This window comes from Cornus florida, unplaced genomic scaffold (genome assembly GCF_030987335.1).
Source record: "Cornus florida cultivar Cherokee Brave unplaced genomic scaffold, ASM3098733v1 CherokeeBrave_3.0.0_Hap2_Chr06, whole genome shotgun sequence".
Taxonomy (NCBI): domain Eukaryota; kingdom Viridiplantae; phylum Streptophyta; class Magnoliopsida; order Cornales; family Cornaceae; genus Cornus; species Cornus florida.
The window spans coordinates 84,867,824-84,885,930 of NW_026775576.1; the positions used below are offsets into that span (position 1 = coordinate 84,867,824).

At 37.0% G+C, this 18,107-nt stretch overlaps 1 protein-coding gene across 1 annotated transcript; it reads left to right on the plus strand.

Moving 5' to 3' along the window:
• Positions 1 to 14,078: 14,078 nt before the first annotated feature.
• On the plus strand, positions 14,079 to 18,107 carry LOC132314983 (uncharacterized). The gene is made up of 5 exons (XM_059813743.1): positions 14,079 to 14,882; positions 16,401 to 16,496; positions 16,760 to 16,825; positions 16,918 to 16,998; positions 17,727 to 18,107. Exons 1-5 carry the CDS (start codon positions 14,096 to 14,098, stop codon positions 17,756 to 17,758), a joined length of 1,062 nt encoding a protein of 353 aa, XP_059669726.1. The 5' UTR covers positions 14,079 to 14,095; the 3' UTR covers positions 17,759 to 18,107.

Genomic DNA, 18,107 nt, shown 5'->3' on the forward strand with positions numbered 1-18,107 from the left:
TATATATATATATATATATATATATATTTCCTAGTTGGTACTCACACACACTTGTCTCTTCTGAGACTTGAACCCCTGACCTCCCTTTAGGAAGTAAGAGGCTGATATCGCTAGGCCACTGGCCTGTTGGTAGCTATATTATATTGCTTTAAGATGGACTGAAGGCATCCAAGTAGCTAGTGTTGATATGCGTGCCACAATGTCTGCTTGAGTGGTACCATCTCTGAAAATAAGCACACCTGGCCAGTACTTATCTGGCGTGCTCCTGAAAGGACCAAGTATCCTCGAGTTACTCATCTTATAACTGAACTTACTGGCTGAGGAAGGGGTCGCTACCCTTCCTCTCCTGTGGACGCGCCCCGCTCCAGTCGGATAAGCCCTTCCTTCCTTCATTTCCGAGGTTGCTTCCTGCAGGTGTAACCTCGGGCATTTTTCTCTTCTCGAGCTCCTTTTTAACTGTAAGGACATCGAAGTGCAGATCCAGAATAGAGCCCATGGGGCCGAGAAGGCGGAACCCCGAGGAAGGCACTTTCCCTATCTTCAGTTGCGGGAATCTGAGTATCAGTGGTTAGGTGGCTGAGTTCCAAGAATTGCCTCACTTCAAGGTCTACACAAGGGGGACAGAATGTTTAATACCCAATAACTGAGCTCGAGTAATAGAGACCACATAATACATTAAATATATATCTTACAAAATGACCATTGGATAAAGAAGGAGCTACCATTGTAACCAAGGGTCCTTACCTAAATAAAGCGACCATTAGATATAGAGGGAGTTAGCTCTCATGACCAAGGGTCCTTACCCAAATAAAAGTAGTATAAATAAAGCTTAACTCTCAACATTTAGGGAGGTTGAAAAAAGAGGCACAACCATAATCATAGAGAATGGTCTTCTAGAGCTCGAACAACAATAGGGTGTTAAACAAATCTGCCTTCTCTCTCTTAATCTCCTTTACAAAAAATCCCTTGTGTTAGCTTGGAGCTTCACTCAGCTTCTGATCTCAGCACCCCCGACAGACGTGCAATGATCTCCTCAAATCATCACGAACTACCATCAACATTTTGGTGACTTCACTGGGGAGGAGTATTCCATCAATGTCGAGCTTGCAAGAGATTGGCCTTCTATGGATATGGAAGAACTCTTCTATGACCGGTGATTTCGTTCCTAACTCATCTTCTTGTTGCTTGCTTTAGTTTCAAACTGACATGCTCTGTCTTTAAATCTTTATTTCATCTATATTGATATACCATGTTTTGTCATTTACATTCAACAATATGGTATGCATGTCACGTTTGTATTCTTCTGCATCTCTAAAAATCAATTTTCTTTTATTTTATTATTTGTTCATGCCGATTCATCAACTGTTTCAGGCACACTAGCTGTTTAAAGAAAAAAAAAATTAAAATCACTTCATTTCAAAGCATACAGACATAGTCTCCTCGAGCTCTTGAGCGTTCATCATGTTGACTTCACCTCGAACATGTAGGAGCATCTCGCATGTCTGTACCTTGTTTCTTCTTTGTGATGCATTTTTTTTTTTTTTTTTGATTTACTCATCACTCGAGACGCAGAGCTAGGTTAGCTCACATTTATGAAACTGACTTTTCTACTGAGCTCCACTCTGATAGCTCACATTTACGAAGCTGACCTTTTTACCGAGCTCCCTTCTGATAGTTCAAATTTATGAAGCTGACCTTTCTACTGAGCTCCACTCTGATAGCTCACATTTATGAAGCTGACCTTTTTACCAAGCTCCCCTCTGATAGCTCACATTTATCAAACTGACTTTTCTATTAAGTTTCCCTCATTTAACTCACATTTACAAAACTAGCTTTCTGGGGAGCTCCCTTCGATTAACCCATTCTTCATAAAGCTGACCACTCTATCGAGTTCCATTCGTTTTACCTCATTTACAAAAACTGACTTCTTTACGAACTCCTTTCAGTAAGTTCATTTCTTCACAAAGTTGAGTTCTCTAGCAAGCTCATCTTCATAAGGATAATTTATTGAGAGCATTCCTCTTAGTCATCTCGCCCTCTACAAGACTTCTTTCTCTAGAGAGTTTCCCTCTATGAGCTCATTTTCATAAAGTTAATTTAGAGCGTTTCTTTCGATCAGCGTGCCCTTTGTGTAAATCTCCTCACTTTTATATGACTTGCTTTTGTAAAACGCCTATCTCTAATGAGCTCTCCTCGAGAAAGCTCATCTCCTCAAATTTGACTTCCTTGGCAAATTCATTTCTGTTAGACAAAACTTGTCCCTCTAATGAGCTCTCATCGATGAGTTCATTTCCATACTTCTTTAAAGAGTTCATTTAACTTACCTTTGTAAACTCATCTATTTCATAAGCTTTCCTCGATGAATTCATTCTCATACTATCGTAGGGAACTCAGTTAGCTTACTTATATCTTTAAAGAATTCCCTTCTCTACCTCAGTCTTTTGCTCGAGCTCCTCCTCGCAGCCTTGAGCTCCTTCCTCGCGACCTCGAGCAGGGGGCAAAATGTTGATATACGGTGTCACGATGTCTGCTTGAATGGCACCATCTCTGAAAATAAGCATACCTGGCTAGTATTTATCTGGCGTGCTCCTGAAAGGACCAAGTATCCTTGAGCTACTTATTCTATAACTGAACTTACTAGCCGAGGAAGGGGTCGTTACCCTTCCTCTCCTATGGACGCGCCCCGCTCCAGTCGGATGGGCTCCTCCTTCCTTCCTGTAATACCCCTAGTTTTCAAAAGGATGCAATGGGAATTTAAATTTGATTTTATTGCATTTTTATTTTATTATGTGATTTATGTGCTCATTTGCGTAATTGTTTAATTGTTTATTTATTTTAAATTAATTGTGTATTTGTTCTTGATTTTAAATTACTTGTTTATTTGTTTTAAAGTAATTGTTTAATTTTAATAGTGTATTTGTTTTAAAGTAATTGTTTAATTTTAATAGTGTATTTGTTTTAAAGTAATTGTTTAATTTTAATTATTTAGTTGTCTAAATTAATTGTTTTATTTGGTCTTGTATATGATATATGATTAGGGTTTTATATTTTTATATAGTATAGACACAGACTTATATTAGGTTTTAAATTAAACCCGGTAAATATAAAGTTACGTAGATTAGGGTTTGGGACGTCTATATATATTTTTCTTTTAAGTCTGCTAGGGTTGGGAACAATCCTACTCACGTAATATTTATGAGAAGGAAAACAGAGAATCTAGACTGGTCTTGAGAGAAACATAGAGGGTCTCGGGTGATTTTCTATGAGGCTAAAGGAGGAAGACTGGAGGAAGAACAGAGGGGTTGCTTCTGGATGGAACCAAGAAGCAATAGAGGAAAGGAACTGTGAGCAGAGCAGAGGGGAAACAGACTTGGAGAATTCTGAAACTTAGAGACGACGCTTAAGGTTTCAAATCGGAATCTTAAGGTAAGTTTCATTCTCTCCTTCCTGTAAACTTGTGTTCTGTGCATGCTTAATAGTCTCCAGGAACCTAATTAACTTTTAAAACAGACTTGTATGAATTTTAGATTGGGTTGTAATCTGTTTGATGCTTTTAGAACTGAAACTGTGTTTTCTTGCATAAATTGCTTTGAATCGGTTATAATTTTTGTCAAGCAATGTTAAATTGAAATTGAGGAGTTGTTAGGACTGTGAGGGCTTAATTTAATTCTAATTAGTCTAAAAACAAAGGGGACAGAAGGTTAAACCTCGCCGGAAACACAGATGACAGCCAGACGAAGCAGAACGAAGTCTTGGATGTAGAGACGGCTCTCAGAGGGTGAGAGACGGCTCTCTAGGAGAGGGAGCCGTCTCCCATAAATGTAGAGCCGGCTCTCCATGAGGGAGAGCCGCTCTGGATAATGAAGAGCCGGCTCCCATGGGGGGGAGCCGGCTCCCTTGAACAGATACCTCTTCGGGGGTATTTTCAGCATTTTTCTGCCTCTAAGGCCCTAAACGAAGTTTCTGAAAAATAAAGGGGGTTCTAAATAATTAAAAATTTACCTATTGGAACCTTTAAACAGAGGGTTTATGCTAGGGTTTAATTCTAAGGGGCATCATGAACATAAACATTATTAATGTATATGCTGTCCGGAAGAAAGGAAGGGAGACGGAAAGGCTAGTTGTTTCCGCAAATTCAATGAACTGATATAACGGATATTGTTGGGATTTTATAGCAATGATATCTAGGATATATATGAGTCTCAAGAGGGTTGGTTGGGTTGTGGTTGTGGTTGACATTTAATTTTAAATATATATAGTTGCATGCTGTGAGGAGTGGAGGAAGTTCTAACTACTGGGTTGTTTTCACCAGTTAAATGGGCTAGTATATTGTACCATAGGGGACTTATATGAGGTACAGTTTGACTTCTCTGTGTTATACTATATCAAGCACAGGTTTTAAGTTGGAGGATTAAAAGGACGTCATATGATGCAAACATAAATTTTTATGCCGTCAGGGGGTTAAGGAGGTTTGCATTACTAGTCTTTGTTTTAATGATTTTTATGAACTAGTATGAGGGTATGGTTTGGGTTGAATGGTATTTTGTGCTCAGTTCATAAGTCTGATAATCATTATACCCTGCTATGGTTGTTAATTGATGAACTGATTTAGTTTCTGTTTTGTCAATTGGATGGACGTGGATAATTTAAATTATTTAACAGTACTATAACAATTTAACAGGAGTTTTATGATTATAATCATATACTAGATGCATAATAGGATCTTAATAATACCTGTTTTCTATTATGTTGGTTTATGGATATACTTGATGTTCTAATGAATGTGCATCACTGGTGGATCATTTGCATTATATGTATCGGTATGGGATGGTGACATATCAGGGATGGATTAGATCAAAAAGTTAAGTCCTACCCCTTCATACATACGGAATGGATTAACTAAAACAGTTATATCCTACATGGATGCATGTCCTGTCAACTAAAACAGTTGAACGACATAATGGATATTTGTTTTATCTTTCTGCACTAGGAATGAATTTATATATATATATTTATGGTACCGTGATACGAGCTTGAGTCTCCTGATCACGGTTAGGGTGTGTATATTGCAAAGGTTGGGTAACTAGATATAGCTAATGTTCCCTGGTGGGTCTAGGTACTTGGCCGCTGAAAAGCGTGTTTTATATGTCACCTTCTACTCAGGCTGAACTATGTTATAGGCTAGTGAGCATCCTATAGTGTGTATATATATATATATATATATATATATATATATATATATGGACTATTCTAGATATTGCCGAGCTATCAAGGATGTATCTGCGTATCGGGTTTATGTACGGATTGTAGTAGATTGGAACTTGCATGTGGGCCTGACCCATTTCTATTTTTCAGGTATTCGCCAATACCAGGCTTAGAGTTTGATCGTGTTGATGCAGATACAGACACTCACTCTTCCGGTTACATAGGATTTCCTTTCTATTTTGGTTTTGGATTTTAATTCTGTAAATTTATTTAAAGTTTTGGAATTAGGGGTCCACTAGGTGGATTCCCGAGTTGTACGGATTTAAATTATATTAATTTATTATTTAAGGTTCGAAGATTTTCATTTTAGTTTCTTCCAGCGCATTATTATTTTATTCTTAATTCAGTTTTATTCTTGCTTGGCTACATATTGATTGTTTGGTATCCCTCGAATCTGTGCTCGGACTTGATCACCCGTGGCTCTAGAATCGAGGGGTATCACACTTCCTTTCCGAGATTGCTTCCTGCAGGCGTAACCTCTGACATTTTTCTCTTCTCGAGCTCCTTTTTAACTATAGGGACATCAAGGCGCAGATCCAAGATAGATCCCGCGGGGCCGAGAAGGCGGAACCCCGTGGAAGGCTCTTTCCTTATCTTTAGTTGCGGGAAATTGAGTATCAGTGGTTCGGTGGCTGAGTTCCAAGGAACTGTCTTACTTCGAGGACTACACAAGGGGGAGAGAATGTTTAATCCCCAATAGCTGAGCTCGAGTAATAGAGACCACATAATACATTAAATATGTATTTTACAAAATAACCATTGGATAAAGAAGGAGCTACCATTGTAACCAAGGGTCCTTACCTAAATAAAGTGACCATTGGATATAGAGGGAGTTAGCTCTCATGACCAATGGTCCTTACCCAAATGAAAGTAGTATAAATAAGGCTTAACTCTCACCAATTAGGGAGGTTGAAAAAAGAAGCACAACCATAATCATAGAGCATGGTCTTCTAGAGCTCGAACTACCATAGGGTGTTAAACAAATCTGCTTTCTCTTTCTCAATATCCTCTACGGAGAATCCATTGTGCTAGCTTGGAGCTCCACTCAGCCTCTGATCTCAACACCCCCGACAGACGTGGAATGATCTCCTCAAATCATCACGAACTACCATCAACAGCTACCAATCTTCTGCTTATTTTATTTATTTTCTAATTGTCATATTTTCAGTTGAAATTTTTTGGAAATAGTTGTTATATAATGTCCAACTCCACTGCAGAGTTTTTTATTTTTATTTTTTAATGCAGAAGACAAATTCTGACTGGGATCGGATCATGTTCAAGATATATATTTCAATATATTATCTTTAAGGATTGTATAGTCACGAGTTACCTACAGCCACAATAGTTTATTCTATTTTATGAATAAGTTACTACTAGTCGATCCTTTTTGTGTGAATATGTGGTCCACGTGTCACTAGGTGTAGGGGTAATTCGTTATAATGTGAGGAGATCGTTGCACACGTGTCAAGGACGTTGAGATCAGTATCCAAGTTGGAATGCAAGCTATAGAAGGGACTCTCCGGAAAGAGATTAAGAGAGAGAAGGCAGTGATTTGGTTGATCCATATTAGATCGAGCTCATCAACTATGTATATCCGTGTACCGTTGTTATCCTTTTGACTAATTACTACTCCTACCTCTGGTCACAAAGCCACATAACCAGTCCTTCTATTTACCCAACGGATCGAAGGCCCTGTCATCCAACAAGTGGGGCACCAGTAGGTGGTATGAGACAACTTGTGCCTGTGACCGAGGCACTGGTTGTAACTTGTATTAAATGTATTTTGTCGATGAAATAGGGTTTTTAATGTGCTATTTGCGTCCTGCCCCAAGTGCTCGGCCAATAGGTAACAAATAATCTCTCTCCCTTCATGTAGACCTCAGGTCGAGGCGACTCCTTGAATTCCAGCGACCTGTCCACTGTTCTTCAGATTCCCAAGACTAAAGAGGATGGAGGGATGACTCTTCGAGGACCTACCTTCTGTGATCTCAAATCTTTCCTTCCTATCCATACCTTGCTCACTCTTTTTGCAAGGGTGCTCAATGGGGGGATGCCTCTGATGAATACGGAGCTTCTTCTGCAGAAGAAAGCTTTGACCATGTAGATGGAGGGGATCCATCCGACTGGAGCAAGGTGAGGGTGGTGACCCCTTGCCCTTTCGAGTTCACTCTTCGTTTATCCGAGAGCCTAGTAGCTCGAGACTACTGGCCTTGCCAGAGGGTGCCAAGTAGGACTAATGATAGTCGAAACAGAGTTGGCCAAGTGTGGCTTGTTAATCATCTGAAGCTTATTTCAATTCACATACTACATTTGATTGAATGATATTGACAATCCCCCTATATGTTTTTATATAATTATAGTACATATAAATCATAAAATATTCAAGAAGAAATTCATTTTCCTTGTGCAATGAAGAAAAGAACAGCCAAAGGCCGTAATTTTTAGTGATACTTTCCTTTTTTTAAGCTTCCAAATTTCAATTTTCCGAACTGTAATACCTGCCAGGACTAAAAATAAAAAATGGAAATAATGAACACTAGGAAGAGAAGGATTGTCTTGAAAAAGAAAAAACATGTCATAATACAAAATTATTCGGTTAATAGTACGTATCCTCGTGTAGAATGTCACCTGCGATTAACAGCAACAAAAATAATGCTAAAATCACGCCATAAGTTTGTGCTTCCTGCTATTATATTGCCCACACGTAGTTCCAATTCACTCTGATTCTGGTGAAATAGCATACGATAGAAAAACAATTTTGGTCATTAAAGATTAATTACTAGTATTTTCTATTGCAAAACTTGTTTAATTGTCGTTTATGTAACCATTAAATACGATAAAATTCAATTTCAAAAGATAAAAATAAAGTATTTAATAACTTTGGGTCGTTTCGTAACTTCCCATACTTAACCCTTTCACACTTAGTGTGTGACAAAGATATATGTAGCACAAGTCAGACTCTGTGGAGCCCATGACCAAACAGCCTTTTGTTTACTTGCATACGATGCATGTGGTGCACGCATACTAACTTCAGATGCAAATACCAACATAAATATAGGTTGACAAGGAATTGGATTTAGACATGGTTAAAATATAATTTTTATTTAGTAGAAAACTTGAATATTCTTCTGATTAATCAACTTGTTCACACACTGCGATAATAATGATTGAGAGGAACATAAATTATAATAAGACTAAATGAGAGGATATTATTTATGAAATCTAAAAACTGTAAGGATAATAATTGAGAGAAACATAAATCATATGACGGATTGAAAGTATATTATTTACAAAATTAGCTTCTGACTGAGAGGATCCATCTCTCTAATAACGATCTCTATAGTAGAATAGAGAATTAAGAGATAAGAGACAGTAATTGATTTGCGATAACTTAAACTACTCTATATTGTTCTTTGAAAAATGCAGCAAAGTAGCTCCAAATTTAAGCTCTGATGGTGATTTCAAATTTTCAAGGATGGTAAAGGTTAAATTTGATATCATATATTAATCTAGTGTTTTTTTTTTTTTCCTCTTTTGAAAGGATTAAAAAAAAGTAGTCAGTCATTTAATACTTGGTAGTATCAATTGGCATCTAGTCATTTAACCTATGCTTAATGGATTAATCAAATACTATTATTAACCATAATCCACTTCTAATGCAATTTTAACGGACTAAAATGATTTTACCTTGTAGAACTCATTGAAACAGAAAGAATGTCTTTAAACATAACTTGGAGGTGGAGAGAAAAAGGGATTATTATCAAAATTTGTTATAATTTCTATTTTTATCCTTCCTAAAAATTTGTTAAAACCTTGTTGCGTTAATCAACTATAGTGATTATTAAATAAATTTTAATTAATTAATTGTTTGGTATATAAAAAAAAAATTGTTTGGTACGTAAGTATAAAACATTGATTTTAGACAACTTGCTTGTTAGTAGAGCTCAATATTATTAAATAATTTTAAACTAATTAATTTTATAACTTTATATAGTAAGGGTATATTAGTAAAAAATATATAAAAACTATCATTTCCTTCCTTCCAACTAAACAAAAAAAACTAGCATTCCATCAATCCTTTCTGTCATCCTTTCCATTTAACCAAACAAAAAATGAAAGAGACACTTTCCCTTCCTTCGGGATGACTCATCCATCCATCCCCCTTTCCCTTCCATCTATTTTTCTATCCCTCCAACCAAACAGAGCATAAAAGAAGTTATATGGTGTGTCTATATATCAGTCGTCTCCAGGAAGATTTAAAGGTTTTTGACTTTATGCTCAATATAACATATACATATATGTACATATACATAAACGGCAATGGCGATTTGTGAATGAGGGTTAAAAACCAACAATTTAAGGGTTTCAATTTGTGCTTTTGCTCATATTCTGATGGAGATCTTATCCTTGCGGCGAGGGATGCTCCTATATAATGGATGTAATGGTTGTGTCTGATTATATTTTCTTTGATTTTTTGGCAGAAAAATAAAATAAAATTAATAAGGGTAATACTGTCCTTTTTAAGGAAAAAAAAAAAAAAAACTTAGGTCAGGTTTAGGAGGTTTAATGTAAAAATAAAAGTTCATGGGAATTTCTTGGGAGAGGGAGTAAATATCAAGGGTTTTTTTTTTTACACATTACCCTATATTATATATATAATCATGAGTTAAGAACATTAAGTAACATTATGGGGCGCGCCCCAATCCTCGTTTTTGGAGGCCATTTGATGTGAACCGTCAATAAATACTCTAAGTCCTTCAGTTTTCGTGAGCAATGGTATTTTTTTGGCAAATTACAGAAAGTACCCTGATATTTTCATGTCGTACACTAATATTGAAGCAGGCGTGATATATCAGGAAGCTCCAAGTTCACTAGTTAACCTTAGAAGATATAGATGAATTTACCGATATGAACTTACTGCACAAAACAGTTCCTTTTAAAGAGAGAATCTGGAAGGGAGTTGGTATGTGTAAGTTAGGTTTTTGCCCCTCCTTTTTCTTTCCTCTTATATGTATATACAAATTATACACACACGAACACAATCATACACATATATACATATATCACTCGCCACCGTCGAGACACAGTCTCTCTCAAACCACCTCTTGCTCTATTTGCCGAATTTTGACAACCCTGCTAGCCTTAAAAAGTTAGTGTTTTAATTTGATAGATATATGTATTTGCACATATATATATATATATATAGATCTAAAAATTCATATATATCTACACATACACATACACATACACGCACACACATATACACAAACACGTTGCACATGCAGAGGCATTTATTTAGTTATTTGCCATATTTGATTTTAGGTATATGTTATTTACTACTATTTGTGATCTGAGTTTTCAATTTTGGGTCAATCTCACACTTTTACTTCATTTTAAAAAGAAACTCATAAACTCTTTGAAATCAAAGCAGCTAATCAGAAAATACATAAATCTTTCAAGTGGGACAGTGGTTGTATTGATATTCAAGTGGTTATGGCAATGATAAATAAGTGAGATATGTGATCCAAATGGAAAAATGATATTTTTGTCTGGGTGAAGGCATAATTTATTTGACATAAATGGACAATTTAATCTTCTAAAAACAAGAAGGTTAGTTTTGTCCAAAACTTCTTTTACCCCAAGTTGATTTTAGGCTCAACTCACAAATAGAGGTCATTGTGTAAGGTCAATGAAATCATAGAGATAGTTGACCAATATATCATACCACCATCTATAGGCATGCATGAGATGGAAATATGAGGGGTGCTTTGTGTAATTTACCTTATGTTTTTTTGTGTAATTTACACGGACCTCCTTTATGGTTTGCTATAATTACAGAGACCTCCTCAGTGGTTTGAGAATTTACTCGAATCTCTCCTAAAAATGAAAATATCTTACATGCACCTCAATTCCGTTAGAGTCAACATTAGTCAATGACAGATTGTGCTGATGTCATGTACAAAATTTAGTAAAATTCCCCAAATACCCTTGTCACCACCATCTATCTCACACTCTCTATTATATATTCATCTACTGGCCCACCATCACCACCACCCCCACCCCCATCGACCACAGAGATAATATTTCTACATTCAAGTATGCATATACGCATATACACATCACCAATCTCTCTTTTATTTTTAACATACAAGAGCCTGGGGATTGATTGTTTCGTAATAGAGAAATCAACCAACGATGTGAATTCTCTGGCGAATACGTGGCAACAAAGATACTAACAAGACTGATTCGAGTGGTTGGGATTGCGACTGGTGTTCTGTGTTTGGGATTGGATGGGTTCTTTGAGTGATTGAGATTGTAATACAGGTTTGGGGTTTGAGTAATTGGGATTGGGATTCAAGTTTGGGGTTTGAGTAACTGGTGTTCTGTGTTTGGGGTTCTTTAATCGGTGTTCTGTGTTTGGGATCCAAATCAAAGAAGAGGAAGGGCAGATAATTGATGCCTGTGTATATATTATTCTATGGTTGTGGTTGAAGGGTGGTGGTGGTGCTTGGTGGCGATTGTGATATAAGGTGGAGGAGGGAGAGAGAGAACAAAAGAGAAGAAAAAGGGAATAGAGGGGGGGGGGGGGGGGGGAACAAATTGGTGAGTCATCGAATATGATTCCGCTAAGAAATTGTGGCGGAGAGCCGTTGAAGACAGAAGTTTCCGTAAGCGATTTCGAGTTCAGGCTCGAAGATCTGCTCATTTTACTCCTTACCGAAGAGCTATTCTCTGACGAAAAGCTCGTGCCTCTACAGCTCTCCGCGATGCATCCTACAGTGATGCCGGTAAGCTCGTCAGAGATCAGATCATTGGAGATTGCAAAATCTCGATAGAGAACAAATGTCTCAGTACAGTACTGGATCCGTACTCGTTTTCTCCCAAAGCACCGATGTTGGTGGTCTTCAATTTGAGGGTCAATCGCGGTTGTAATCGCGAGAGGTATGATAGTGGTGGTGGGGGTGGTGGTGGTCGACCGGAAGAAAACGTAGATGGGTCGGGTGGGTGGTGGTTTGTTGTATTAAACTGGTATGTTAGTCTATTTAACAGTCTGTTACGAAGACGGGAGTCCCGTGTAGGATAGTTTCATTTTCAGGGGAGGTCCGAGTAAATTCTCAAATAATAGGGGAAATCCCTGTAATTATTGCAAATACTAGGGGAGGTAGGTGTAAATTTTTATTATTTTTTGAATAATTTACATAGACTTCCCCTAAACCACCCTTACTGTTTCAGAAATTACGCGGGCCTTCCCTAAAAATGAAAATAATCTATACGGACCTCCCTTATGTGTGGCAGACCGTTAAATACACTAACGGAGTTGTCAAAATTACTGAAATACCCTCTCCTTAGCATCTGAAATTACTAAACTACCCCTCAAGTTATTGGGTAAGCATGACATCAGCTTGTCATCTTCTCCAAGGATTTACTCTCTCTCTCTAACTTACCGAAATCATCTCTCATATAAACTGCAACATCTGAACCAAATAATTAAGAGGCCAACTCATCTGATTGCATAGATTTCAGTGAGAGCATATATATTCAGCTATGTTTAATTCCGGCCCAAATCCTTTTCCTTTGCACTTTTTCCGGCGTAATCCGACAATTTATTACAGGTCTGATATGGCAAAATTCTGGCAATAATATAGACTGCAAATTAGAAAGATTCCCAAATCATGTTATTATTTCAATCATTTCCCACTGATTTTGATTCGATCTCAGAAGAGTTTAGTTCCCACCTACAAAAACTTAATTGTAATCATGAAAAACTTCTTGGGAGAATGAATATTTAAAATTTAAAAATGAATTAAATTTGTTTCAAATCTTCCAGTGGTGGCAAACGAAACATAACTAAAAAGTAAAGACATATCTCTCATCTACTATTTCTTCTATATTAGTTAAATACAATCATCTCTTCTAGAAGCAGGAAGGACCATAACTAAAAATATTATTCAATATACTAGTCTCATTATTCAAGACACACACCTACACACATAATCAATGAGCCAAAAGTCCTATTCCCCTTCTCGCCGCCAAACCCATCTTCCACCACATTCTTCCTCTGATCCACCCACTCTCTCACTATCAATCCTCTCTCTCTAACTCTCTCTTCGAATCCATTTCCTAGTTCTTCCTCTTTTTCTTCATAACCCACACAAAATTCACCATTGATTTCTTTAACCCAACTGCAATTTCATGTAATTGTGCTTTTGATATCTCTACTTGAGAGCCAAACGCCACGTAAAGAACAAAGCCCCTCTATTCTTGCTTTTCTGCCGAAAGACTCGGCGCCTCCACTGGAGATCGGTGTTGACTCCGTGAGTTTCGAGTCGGACTCGGCTGCGAAGTTGAAATCGTTGATGCTGTGTATTAAATTTGCAAATATTGTCACCGATGTTTATCAAAGAAACCCTAATCTATCTAATTTTTTGATTTGCCTCCATAAAGATCGAATACATGTTTATATATATATATATATATATATATATATATATATCTTTTAAATATAATATGAAATTATATAGAGAAGGGTATTTTAGGAATTTTAGAAAAAAATAATAGATGATGTCATCAATTTCTGCCGTTGACGGTAACGGAAGAGAGGTCTGTGTAAGATATTTTTAAAAGTAGGGGAGATCCGCGTAATTTTCGAAACAGTAAGGGTGGTCCCCGTAATTAGGGCAAACCATGGGGAGGTCTGGGTAAATTATCCCCTCTTTTTTTTTTTTTTTTTTTTTGTCTTTATTCTTTACACCGTCTTTTATACAGCGCACTATTTCAAGTTCGTCTCTCAGCTTCGGACCAAGTTTGCTGGTTCTGGAGCTCTCCTCTAATGGCGAAATTACCTGGGATATTTTCGTTACCAATAGTTGTTTACATGGAGATTCTTGTGTGGACGGCTTTGTCCTCTCTTGCCCTTTATTGCACTGTCCAATGTGCCATTCAGGTTTTCGAATTTCCTCCTCACTTTGCACAACTCGTCTATTTCATGCATTGGACCACCTGTATAACAGTTCTCATCTGTGGGCCTCTTAGGTTTTCACCATTTAGAGGGAGACACTGGCTCTTGAAACCACTGGTGAGAGGGTTTAAAATGATAGGGGTGGGAGTATTGTTCTGTCTTCTTGGACATAGTCTTGTCAATGGGATGGCTATAGTCACCCTTGGCCTCTTTTCCACATACGGTCTCTGTATGTCCCAGATGGTTTCAGCCGGTGAAGTATTTGATTTCATCCATCCTACCCTGGAGTCTGGACTACATATAAGTTTGAAGCATCTTGACCTAGTCGCTACCATAATATACTCATTTTATTGCGTCCTTATTCTAATAGTTCAGGAGTATTTGGCTTATGTGCGGCGAACGGGAGGTTTTGGCGGACGAGGTGGTGGGCATGACGATGACGATGACGATGACGATGACAGACGCGGCCGTCTTCGTCGTCGTCACGGCGGTCGTGTTCGTAAGGATGAACAGGACGAACACATTAACCGATCTGATGATACTCGAGTTCAAGTAGTAGTAGATGCTATTCCGTTTGTTGAGAAGGTTGCTGCATCGACCTCTGCAGATATGCCGTTTATAGAAAAGCGCAAAAATATCACTGATGTTTCAATGAAAGGTATTTATTTTGCTAAGATTAAGTGATTTGCGAATAATTTTTCAAGTGCTGCATCCTCTTCAGAAGCAAAGGGCAAAACTCGTTTAATAGAATTTATTTATGGTACTATTCCTTTCCTTTATAGTTGATTCCTTGCATCACTATTGGAACTCATGTTCTTTCTATTTTACCTCTTTATAGTTCTAAAACAAAATATTTTGATTTGTTGAGAAGGGGATTTGATTTGGTGCTTCATTATTTTGTTTATAAATATAACATAATGTCTTTTCATAAAACTGAATGACTAGCAGGTCAAGGTGTTTCTGTCGGAGGTTTGAATTTTATTGAATATGTAGAACAGAGTTGCTGCAATACTATTAAATATCCGTCTGAGATTCTTTCACTTTATAATTTGCATCTGAAAATATTAGACTGAATTGCAGTTTTTGAAACTACTGAATGTCAATTTTATGGCTCAACAGCTTGCCGATTTTCACATTCTACCTAATTCATTTGGAGCTCTTCTAGAAAGTCCACTGGACTGGACCACTGCTTTCCTAGTTCTCTGTATTTTTCATTAGGGTAAAAAGAAATTCAATAGCCTTTAGAGTTAATCAGCTCCACCATAGGCTTTTGTTTGTTCTATTAGAGATACCAAGGAAAATTTTTAATGAATGGGATATACACCTCCCCTCCTCCTTATATATTATGCCTCCACGAACACCCAACCTTCCCTTTAGGGAGGAGAGCTTATACGGGCTAGTGCCCATTGGTGGGGTAAGGGTGCTTTGTTATTCATTATGTCATTCAGGTTTGATTTCTTATTCATTATGTCATTGGTGGGGTAAGGGTACTTTGTTATTATTATGGCATTGGTGGGCTACCTTCTTTATTATGTCATTCAGGTTTGATTTCTCTGGTGTGAGTACTCATCATGAAGTCGTCATCTCTGAATTACAAATCCTCTCGTTTGTATGTATGGGAAGAGAGGAAGAGAGAGGGTTTTCATGGACTAGAGCTCCTTCCCCAAGAGAGAGAGTCTCCATGGAATTTTATATTACTTAGCTTTTCTTTTGAATATGTTTCTGAAAAGCTAGTATGATTTCTGGGATTTCGTATTATAGCACCATGTTAACCTTTAGGCATACTGATATTTGTGACAAAGATTCCATGTTATTCTTTTCTAACATTTAGTTTTAACCAAGAAACCTTTGTTTTAAGCCTCATATCATCATCATTGATCTGTCAACCAAACCTTATATGATTAACAAATGAAGTTTTGGATGAAGGATGCTTTGTAGAAAGATAAACCATATAAGAAATGGCATCTTTTTTCCGTTCTATATTCTAATTCCATGCAACACAAAATGGTTTGTTTTAGTAGGATTGGAAATTGGTTGCTATTGAGGACCTTTTGTGAAGCTATTGGGATATATGTTATAGAGACTAAGTATTTTATCTACTAAATATTGTTCTTCATAGTATAATTTCCATCATATCTTATTACTACTGTTCTACCCTGTACCACTTGTTTTGTAGGAGTTGATGAAGGATACAGCAAGGGGAAGGCAAGAGCTGTTGCTGTAGCGGAGAAGATAAAAAAGTCCAAGAAAAAGCAAATTCTCCCTCTGGAGGGTACGTATTTCTTAGAATTATCGGTTACGTTTATCAATTCTGGTTTTTGTGCTCTTTAAAGGTATAGGAAGAGGTCTTCTCTAGAGCCAAGAAGAACATAAGAGAGGGAAGATACAGGGAGCTGGATATTCAGATCCCTGTATCTTCCATGGTTGAATAAGACAGTACAAGGTGTAGGTTTTCTAGGAGCATGTTTCATTATCTATCAAATGTTATTGAGTACGCTTTGTCTTATTAAATATTTTATTGGTTTTGAAATGAAGGAACACACGAGAAACGACTCCAATCTTCATTAATCCAACTGAACAACAAATGGAGCTTATTAGAGAGTAAGCATTTTGTCTACTGCATCTTGTTATTCATGGTATAATTTCCATTATATATTATTACTACTGTTCTACCTGTACTACTTGTTTTGTAGGAGTTGATGAAGATGGAAACCTCAAGCAGAAGGCAACAACTGTTGCTCCAGTGAGGAAGAGACAGATTCACCCGGTGGAGGGTACGTATTTCTTTTCACTTAGAATTATCGGTTAAGTTTATCAACCTTAGAATTAGTTTATGCCTTTTCACTTAGATCTAACATAGAAATAGCGTTTGACATGTACGAGAAACTGTGGATGATTTGTTTTCCTGTGCGCGTCCGCATGTGAGTGAAATTTTGTTTCTAGTGTATGACATTGATATGCTTGAATGTTATTTTAATGTGTTTTAAGCCGATAGAAAAAACAGCATGAATTAATGAGTGCGTTTTCTGCAGCCAAGAAATTTGTTACAATAATCTTTTTATCAAGTATACCACATATAACTAAGGTAACTTTGACGTTTAAATAACTGAACAACTGCATCTAGAATTTATGGTGTAAAACTGACCTTTTTTTCCTTCTCTAAGCTTTCACTTATGGAACAATAGGCTGCTGTCACACTAAGATTCTGAAACCAAAACTTTAATCAGATGAACCAGATATGGGCCAAAAAAAAGGGGAAAGTTTATCAATTTGAAATAAGCAAAGCTTGAGGATTAAAGATTTTCATACTTAATAACATTTGGATTTTCATATGAATTTTAGGTCAGATTGTGATATCTGATTTGATGGAGTTGCAATCTTCAGTTTTGGGTGGAAGTGTTGTTTGTCAATGTGATATGGTGTGAATTTAGGATTTCATTTAGATAGTTGGTTTGTTGGTTTGTTATTTAGATGTACTTATATCATTGTGCTTAAATTGCAGTGCCAAGGTTGATGGACACCTCGGTGTGGTAGAAGTCTTGGGCTCACACCACTGCAAGGAGAGTCAATCCTCCTAAACTGAACTGAACTTTATTGTATATATATATTATATTTTAGGTTTTATAATATCACTTCAATTGCTCTTCCTGATTTTAGATGTGTTTTTGCCCTAATTGCTGAAATTAGGCCAAAAGGGCATAACAAATACTTAGAGTTATTTTGATCCTGAGTAGCTACAATATGTTTTTTTTACCATTGGCATTGGGGGGTGGTTATTAATCCACCAAGTTTCTTTCAGCCATATTATGTGGTGGTGTTTGATTCATTGGTAGTTTACTTGTATGCTTGTTGGTTATTTGTTTTGAGTATGGTGATGTTTGGG

Bases quoted from the DNA above. Each gene is read 5' to 3' on its own strand.
- LOC132314983 (XM_059813743.1), top strand. From the start codon at position 14,096: ATGGCGAAATTACCTGGGATATTTTCGTTACCAATAGTTGTTTACATG. The intron at 16,826-16,917 runs GTAAGCATTTTG...CTTGTTTTGTAG, and splicing joins CAAATGGAGCTTATTAGAGA to GAGTTGATGAAGATGGAAAC. The intron at 16,999-17,726 runs GTACGTATTTCT...CTTAAATTGCAG, and splicing joins ACAGATTCACCCGGTGGAGG to TGCCAAGGTTGATGGACACC.